The sequence below is a fragment of the Enhydra lutris genome, unplaced genomic scaffold (genome assembly GCF_002288905.1).
Source record: "Enhydra lutris kenyoni isolate GAN:26980312 unplaced genomic scaffold, ASM228890v2 scaffoldscaffold4, whole genome shotgun sequence".
Lineage (NCBI taxonomy): Eukaryota > Metazoa > Chordata > Mammalia > Carnivora > Mustelidae > Enhydra > Enhydra lutris.
This window is the reverse complement of record NW_019154088.1, coordinates 10,021,533-10,030,826: the sequence shown is the minus strand read 5'-3', so window position 1 is coordinate 10,030,826 and position 9,294 is coordinate 10,021,533. Positions and strand designations below refer to the sequence as shown.

Genomic DNA, 9,294 nt, shown 5'->3' with positions numbered 1-9,294 from the left:
TTCTTCTTCTTCTTCTTCTTCTTCTTCTTCTTCTTCTTCTTCTTCTTCTTTTGGTTGGTGATAAAAAGATACATGTATGTGCTATTTAAAAGCCTCTAAAATGTTTTGCTTGTTCCATTTAACTAAGGTATGCATGGTAGTATTGCCCCATTCTATAGACAAAGAAGTCAAACCTACAGTGCCTGAAGTTTTACAGCTTTGTTTCCCATGTACAAAATAGAAGTGATGCTTGGAATAGTCCTTTTCTCATAATTGATCTAAAAAGATGCACAAAACTGAATTACTCTCATATTTTTCTTTTTCTTGTCCCTTCCAAGTGTGGGGAAAGGGAAAAGAACCTCATTCCCCTAAAATATTTTTTAAATCCTAGATCTCTTTTATTTTCAAGTGTTTGGATACTTAAAGAAGATATTTGAAGACTGCTTTTGGAATCGAATAGCATGGATCCCAGCAGTGACTATCATTTCCTCAATCAGATTTTGTGGAGAAGGGTGAAACTCACTTTGGTTTCTGGCGTATTTGAGGGAGTTCTCCAGCATGTGGATCCTAACAAGATTGTTGTCCTGAAGAAAGGTCTCATTTTATTTCTCATTATTTTCTTCCTTTAAGAAATTAATAGTTAAATTTGGGTGAGGACTCTAGGGGCTTCATTAGCAACTGAGAGGGAGGCATTTCTATTCTAGGGAAGAGTTAAGAGAAAGATTAGAATGCTGTTTTCTCTAACGGTAAACATAGCTGCATCTGCGGGTTTGTCCCACTTTTTTTTTTTTTAAGATTATTTATTTGAAAAAAAAAGAAAAAAAAAGATTATTTATTTGACAGAGAGACAGCAAGAGAGGGAATGCAAGCAGGGGGAATGGGAAAAGAGAAGCAGGCTTCCCTCTGCAGGACTTGATTCCAGGGCCCCCAGATCATGACCAGAGCCAAAGGCAGATGCTTAACGACTGAGCCACCCAGGCACCCCTTGTCCCCATTTTTATACTTTTGACATAGTGGAAATTTTTATTGTATAGATTGTTTTTCATTGGGTGCTTCTTTTAAATTTCTTACTATATGCATATTGGGGAGTTAAAAATAACTGCTCTACTGATAGAATTACTTTTGGCTTCAACAGACAAATTCACAAAGACAGCTAGGTGTTATTTTTGTCATGCAAAAGGAAGTCCAGAAGTAGGCTGCTAGGGCAGTGGCTCAAAGATGCCAGGAGGGACCAGGTGTCTTGTGGTTTTTGCCACTTCAGGAATAATGTATTATTCTCACGGTCTCAAGGTAGCCTCTGTACCTCCCAGCTTCAGTTCTGTTCATTATAAGGGCCACAACTCAGGAACAGCCATGTGGAAGAGATGCCTAAGTCAAGGTCTGTGGGAAGGAGCTCAGAATTTCCATGCTTTCTTGGGTGTACCACCTTCCTAGTTCCTACATGTGTTCACCTTTGAGATCCAATATATATTGGATTCAGCTAGAATATTGACTTGCTAGGGTAGTTGTTTACCTGGCATAAATTTCAGGTTCATAATTGAAACATATAAATGACATTTAAGAGATTAGTGTTATTGTTAAGCCATGTTATAAGTTAAAATAGACCTTTGTGGACCAGGGTGGGACTATATCAGACTTTTGAAATAGTAATTCATTCAGTAATCATTTATTGGTAGTTTTGTATCACAGGCACTGTGATAGGTACCAGGGATACAGGTAAGAATAACATGGTCCCTGTCCTTAAAAAAAAAAACCTTAGTCTGGTAAAGAGACAGATAAACAAGTAGAAAGGTATAATGCAGTGTGATATCCTCTCTGATAGAGAGATGCATGAGATGCTATGAAAATACAAAGTATCAGTTAATTTAGATCTGGGAGTGGTAGGGTTAGGATAGTGGGGATGGCATCCCAAAGGTAAGATTTAACTGGATGGGAAAAGAGTGGAAAGTGTTTTAAGCCAGTGGTTCTCAAACTTTATCTGTGTATCAGAATTACCTGGGCACTTGTAAAAACACAGATTGCTGGGCCACCTTCCAAGAGTTTCTGATTCTAAAGGTCTGGGGTGGGGCCTAAGAATTTACATTTTTTTGTTTGTTTGTTTAAAGATTTTATTTATTTATTTGACAGAGAGGGACACAGTGATAGAGGGAACACAAGCAGGGGAGCAGCAGAGGGAGAGGGAGAAGCAGGCTTCCTGCTGAGCAGGGACCCTGAGGTGGGGCTCAATCCCAGGACCCTGGGATCATGACCCAAGCAGAAGGCAGACAGACGCTTAATGACTGAGCCACCCAGGCGCCCCAAGACAGTTTGAGAGAACCATAGTTTTATGTAGAAGTAGCACCATATACAAAAAATGTAGAGACATGAAAACTTGGTTCATTCAGAAAACCTAAGTAAATTTCCTTATGGAGGTGTGGTGAGACTTAAGGCTGGAGAAGTAGGTATGGAACTGATCAGAAGGCCTTAATATATTGTAGCATTTGGACACTTCTGAGAACAATGAGGAGGAATTTGAAATATTTTTTTTTAAGTAGGCTCTAGGCCTAGTAGAGACCTTGACCATGAGATCAAGAGTTGCTTGGTTTACTGACTGAGCCACCAAGACACCCCACGATTTGAAAGATTTTTAAATGGGAGGCATCTAAATTTTCAGACTTGTTGCCTGAAATTTTTAATGCTGTGTTAGTTAGGAACAATGCTTAGCTGCTGGAAACAGATTCATGGCCAATGGCTTAAACAAAGTAGGAGTTTATTCTCATATAAAAGAAGGAAGGCCTCCCAGGGTTGCTGTGAATTGCCCCAGAGCTGGCAGAGATCCAGGATTATCCATCTTTCTGCTCTACCATCTTCATGGCTTCAAACTTCAAGATTATGTGACAGCTGGTAGAAGTTACAGATAGGAGGAAGAGGAAAGAGGGGTAGGAGGGTACTCCCCCCAGCTGAGTCAATCCCCTTAAAGAGATGCCGTGGCAGTCCAAGGAACCACCACGGTGCTAGCCTGAATAAATGGCATTGAGTTGAAAACAATCAAGATATGACACATGCTTGTTCAACAAGGCATTCAGTCTAAATGCAATATTTTGGTATATTTCTCTCTGATCTTTAATTACATAGATTTTATATAGTTGACATAATAAGTTAGGTATATCTTTTTTTTTTTTTGCTTAATATGATAAAAAGCGTTTTCTCATGTTACTTGAAATGCCATTTAATGTCTAAACTTTTTATGTTTTTAATTTTTTTTTCTTTTTTTTTAGGGAGAGAAAGTGCATGTGAGTGGGGTGAGAGGGTGGGGGAGGGGCAGAGGGAAAGAGAATCTTAAGCAGGCTCCATGCTCACTGCAGAGCTGAGGTGGAGCTCTATCCCAGGACCCTGAGATCATGACCTGAGCTGAGGGCAGACATTTAACTGATTGAGCCATCCAGATGCCCCTAACATTGTTGTTGTTGTTGTTGTTGTTGTTGTTTTTTTAAGATTTTATTTTTTTATTTATTTGACAGAGAGATCACAAGCAGGGAGAGAGGCAGGCAGAGAGAGAGGAGGAAGCAGGCTCCCTGCCGAGCAGAGAGCCCGATGCGGGGCTCGATCCCAGGACTCTGAGACCATGACCTGAGCCGAAGGCAGCGGCTTAACCCACTGAGCCACCCAGGCGCCCTGTTGTTGTTGTTTTTAATGCTGATGTGTATCTTTCCTAAAATTTTGCTAGTTTTATAGATAAAAAATGATATTTCATCTTGGTGTGCTTAAAAAATATTCCTAAAGAAGTTGAACATACTTTCTTTACACTTGTTTACTAATTTTATGTACTATTTGAACAAAGCAGGGAGCATTTTGACTATGACAGCAATGTGAAGGAAGGACTGAAGTAGGGAGAACCTAGAGGCAAAGAGCATAGATAGAACTATTTTGACAATCAGGGAAACTAAGGTCAGAACTAAGGCTCAGCAAGGAATGGAAAAAGAGAAGACAGACTTTAGAAATACATAAGAGGTAAGATAAGTAACCTAGTAATCAATTAGATAATTAAAGAGCAACAGAAGTGTGCCTGGGTGGCTCAGTCAGTTAAGCATCCAACTTTTAATTTTGGCTCTAGTCAATCATAAGATTGAGCCCTGAGTTGGGTTCTACACTGAGCATGGAGCCTGCTTAATATTCTTTTTCTCTCCCTCTGCCTCTCCCCAGCCCCACACACATGCTCTTAAATAAATACATAGCAATGAAAAATCATTACTACATTTATGACTCAGAAGATTATGACTCAGAAGAAGATAGGTATATAGTACTGTTATTAATTGATAGAAATGGGAAGAGGAAGTTCATTGGTTACTGGGAGAAGATAATGATTTCAGTTTGAGGATCTGACAGTAAGTCTGGTATTAGTCATTTGGAAATATGGGTGGAGCTAAGAGAAATAATCTGGATGTTGGGGGTCCTGATTGGCTCAGTCCAAAGAACATGTGACTCTTGATCTCAGGGTCATGAGTTTGAGCCCCATATTGGGTGTTGGTATTACTTATATTAAAAAAGAAAGAAAAGAAATAGGGGAGGTCAGGATGTCAGAGGTGGTGGAGACAGTTGAAGAGTTGGGAAGGAGCAAATGAGGGAGACAGTATAGCATTGTTCAGAGTTGCCTATTAAATACCCAAGGCCTGGGTTTGAATCTTGACTCTGTCTTTAATTAGCAGTGTGACCCTGACCAAGTTATTCAACCTTTCTGAGGTGCTCAGTGCTCAGTTTGGTAGCTCTAGGAAGTTAGTAGGAAAAGAACTAAACTTGAAGTATCCTATGAGCCAAAGAAGAAAAGAAAGAACAGTACTGTCAAAGATACATGGGAGCCAAGGGTGATAAGACTATAACTTATAATAGGCAGTTGGGGGGTGGTTGCTGGGTAGCTTAGTTGGTTAAGCATCTACCTTCAGCTCAGGTCATGATCCCAGGGTCCTGGGATCGAATCCCACATTGGGTTCCCTCCTCAGTGTGGAGCCTATTTCTCCCTCTGCCTGCTGCTCCCCTTGCTTGTACGCATGCTCTCTCGCTCTCCCTCTGTCAAATAAATAAAATCATTAAAAAGAAAAAAAGAAAAAAATAGGCAGTTGTGATTTTTTATTAAAGATTTTATTTATTTATTTGTCAGAGAGAGAGAGAGAGCAAGCACAGGCAGAAAGAATGTCAGGCAGAGGCAGAGGGAGAAGCAGGCTCCCTGCCAAGCAAGGAGCCTGATGTGGGACTCGATCCCAGGATGCTGGGATCATGACCTAAGCCGAAGGCAGCCGCTTAACCAGCTGAGTCACCGAGGTATCCCTGAGTTTTGACCTTAGTAAGAATATATTCAGTGGAACAGTGAGGGTGAAAATTATTTTGGATCGCTGAGCAATATGGAAATATGCAGCCGCTGGGAACATTTATACCTAGAGCAATGACATTATATTGTAGATACGACATCTAAACTTCTCCTAACTCTCTTATCTACTCACAGAAGAGCCCTATATTGGGGCCAGGATTTGAATTATTGTCCTTCACAGTATTTTTGAGCATGTATCATGGCATAAAACAGGGTGTGGAATCTAGAAGTAGTCAGCTGCCTTAAAATTTTATCTGGAATTAGGTGGGATAAAAATCAATAGAAATATAATAAATAAACAGTCCTGAGCCTCAGGGCCTTAGAATAGTCTTGGGAGAAGTTTAAGTTCACCATACTGCTCCTGCCCTTTTAATTCCTCTTGGACCATTCTCGGGTTCCCTCTGTTCTTTATCCTACTTGTTTCAAGGCTATAGCTTTGTAATTTATTATTAACTCCTCATTTCTCGGGGAAAATAATTTGAGAATTTTTATAAAACTCAGATATGGCACTTATTAAAAAAAGATTTCTTTATTTTAGAGAGAGAGAGTCAGTGAGTGGAGCAAGAGCCAGAGGAGAGAGAAAGAGAGAGAATCATCAAGCAGACTCTGTACTGAGTGCAGAGCCCAACACACGGCTTGATCCCAGGACCCTAGAATCATGACCTGAGCAGAAACCAAGAGTCGGACACTTAACCGACTGAGTCCCCCCAACACCCCCAGATATGGCACTTTTGAGATGCATATTTTCTTATAATTTGGGGGAAATACTATTTTTTATTAACTGAATGAATCATTTTCTATAACAGTGAAGAATGTGGAGACTGGTCGAAGTGTTCCAGGAGTGAAGATGTTTTTTGGGCATGAGATTCTGAACGGTGAGAGCTGCATGTTCCCTGAATGTGCGTATTGGGATTTGTAGTAGTAGTAAACTCACTCCTCTGCCTCATTCCAGTATTTGCAAAAATATGTTGTATTGCCTTTAATATTGCTCTTAGGAACTCTTAGACTGGATATTTGAGAAATGACCTTTATCTTACTTTTTTGATGGGTACTATGAGCAGAATGGTGGTAGGGAATTTTAATCATCTTGGTTTTACTGTGTGAGGACTGCTGGTGCTCACTACTAAAGAGTCAGCCAGTGGGCAGTTAGGAATCTAAACAGCAAGGAGTGGTCTTGCTTAGCAACTGATTTTAACACTATGGAGTCACAGTACATTCAGTACATTCGCAGTCCCTTATCTGAACCCTGGGGGCCAAATGTCAGAATTCAGAAATCCAGATTTTTAGGAAATGTAACACAGTATCTACTCTTTATATTATAGAACATCTCAAACAGGTCTGGGAAACACTGTAATAAAACACATTTCTATAGGGAAATGTGAGGATAATCACTCTAAATGAAATAAAATAAGACTATAAATAGATGTCAGTTGGGTTTTGTTGCCAAAAGAGGTCCAGACGATTTTTAGTTCTCAGAGATTTTTGGATTTTGGAATTGCAAGATGCAGCTCTGTTCTTCATTTTGGCCAGCAAAAGCCACTTAGCAGAAGTAGGTCCAACTGTTTGCCAGAAAGGGTAGATATGGAAGCTCTTCTGGTCAGTGTGCTTCAGACAAGCCAAATAGGATAAAAGAAAAGGGCAGCAAGAACTGTTCTTACTTTCAAGAACTCAAAGGCAGAAAGCCCTCCAAGGAGGAGTAAAGGTCAGTGTTGCGGGGAGGAGTGGGGAGAGCGGGAGATCTGGGACCATATACAGCTGTTCATTTCTTAACCAATAGGGCAGATATGAGGAAAGGAAAGGACCCTTGTAGACCAGAAACCACTGCTACTTGAAAGATTATTTTGTGAGAGAAGTAAAATTGATAGAGTAATGAAACTCTCACCAAACTAATGACTGCCAATCCAGACTTATTTCAAGGCAGACAGTTCCAGACAGCTATCTAAGGGTTCTTTCTCACAGAGCATGCTACTGTAAACACTCTTTGTCCCTTGAACACCTTTTCTTTTTCTTTTTCTTTTTTTTTAAGATTTTATTTATTTATTTGAGAGAGAAAGCATGAGGGGGGAAGGTCAGAGGGAGAAGCGCAGACTCCTTGCTGAGCAGGGAGCCCCATGGGGTGGGTAGTGCTGGAGCCGGATGTGGGACTCCAGGATCATGACCTGAGCTGAAGGCAGCCATTCAACCAACTGAGCCATCCAGGCACCCCTTTGAACACCTTTTCATAGTAGCTGTGAGGGGTGGTGGTAGTAGTAGGACTCTTACTTTTTTTTTTTTTTTTTTTTTTTTAAGATTTGTAAGCACCTGGGTGGCTCAGTTGTTGAGTGTCTGCCTTCGGCTCTGGTCATGATCCCAGGGTCCTGGGATCTAGCCCTGCATTGGGCTCCCTGCTCAGTGGGAAGCCTTCTTCTTCCTCCCACTTCCCCTGCTTGTGTTCCCTCTCTGGCTGTCTCTTTCTGTCAAATAAAGAAATAAAATCTTAAAAAAATAATAAAGCAAACAAAACCTTTAAAAAAAAAAAAAGTAATCTCCATGTCTGACCTGGGACTTGAACCCACAGCCCCAAGATCCAGAGTCCCATGCTGTACCAACTAAGCCAACCTGGCACTCCCATAGTGGAATTCTTATTGCTTTTTAAAATTAGCCTTTGCACTGGATCAGAGCTAGGCTGTGGTTGGGTTTGTAAAGAGAAGCAAAGGAATCACTGCTACCATCTCCCTAACTTCAGAGAAGGCTAACTGTTTAACTAGCTCGGTGAACTGTAGACATGGATTTCATTTCTTTCTAAATTCTCAAGACTTGGCCTTTGTTCATAATTTTTAGTTCAAAGGACAACCTTCTCCTTCTTTGCCCTGTGGTTCAGTTAGCCATGGATTGAGAATTTTTTCACTCTCCCTGAAAAACACTTTGAATAAGAATTATTAAAATGAGGGCGCCTGGGTGGCTCAGTGGGTTAAGCCACTGCCTTCGGCTCGGGTCATGATCTCAGGGTCCTGGGATCGAGTCCCGCATCGGGCTCTCTGCTCAGCAGGGAGCCTGCTTCCCTCTCTCTCTCTCTGCCTGCCTCTCTGCCTACTTGTGATCTCTGTCTGTCAAATAAATAAATAAAAAATCTTAAAAAAAAAAGAATTATTAAAATGAAGAATAATATTAACTGGAATTTAAATAAAATCTTGAAACAATAATAAATTAAAAAATAAAATGAAGAATAATAATTGACTAAAAATTGAATATTTTTAGTGACTTTTACTTTCTCTGCCCCAGACCCAACACCCTGATAGTGCAGGGGAAAGAGATGTTTTGAAACATAACGGCCCCCGAGTAGATCTTCTCTGAGTACTACCTAAGTATTCTTAATTCAGTCTAAAATGCCATTAATTATAAAATACACTATTACTTTTCACATCGCAAGAAAGGAAAAGTAACTGGCAAGTAAACTGTCATGTGCATTTATTGTAAATCATGTCTGATTACAGAGCTGTTTAAAATGTACATCTTAGAATTAATGATAAACAATATTGTCCTCCATTCCCGGCCCTGTTAGGCTTCAGAATCTGTGGAATGTTTCATATTTAGGGGGGGATTTCTAGTCTAACTTTTATTGCCTTTCATGTCGCTGAACTGTTTCAATTCGCAATAATGGCGCCTCAGATAAATGTCATTGGCCACCGTGCTGCCACTGTGCAAAACTCATGTCACAGAACTGTTAACGCACCAGCCTGTGAGAGTGAAAGAGACCCATCTGGGAAGGATCTGAGAGGAAACCCCCAAACAGTACATGGTGTAAGGGAAATGCAGTATGGTGGGAATGAATAGGAAAGAAAATCTCTCTCTAGAATGAATCTGCTTGACTGCAAGGTACTTTGGAACATGTAGAGATCTTTCTAATCCTGCTGAAAGACCCGAGAAGCTGTGTGGGAACATAGTATTAGGCATCTTCAGTACTTTGGATAGGCTCTTCTGCTCTATTTATTGTT

General features: G+C 40.4%; 1 protein-coding gene across 1 annotated transcript in view; it reads left to right on the top strand.

Annotated features, from left to right (window-relative positions):
• LOC111140659 (exonuclease 3'-5' domain containing 1) overlaps window positions 1-9,294 on the top strand; it is a 31,628-nt gene that overhangs the window by 715 nt on the left and 21,619 nt on the right. Inside the window, exons 2-3 of the mRNA XM_022492862.1 lie at window positions 389-573; window positions 6,127-6,195. Coding sequence (XP_022348570.1) covers window positions 441-573; window positions 6,127-6,195 — 202 coding nt within the window. The 5' untranslated portion in view covers window positions 389-440. The remainder of the gene's footprint in view (window positions 1-388; window positions 574-6,126; window positions 6,196-9,294) is intronic.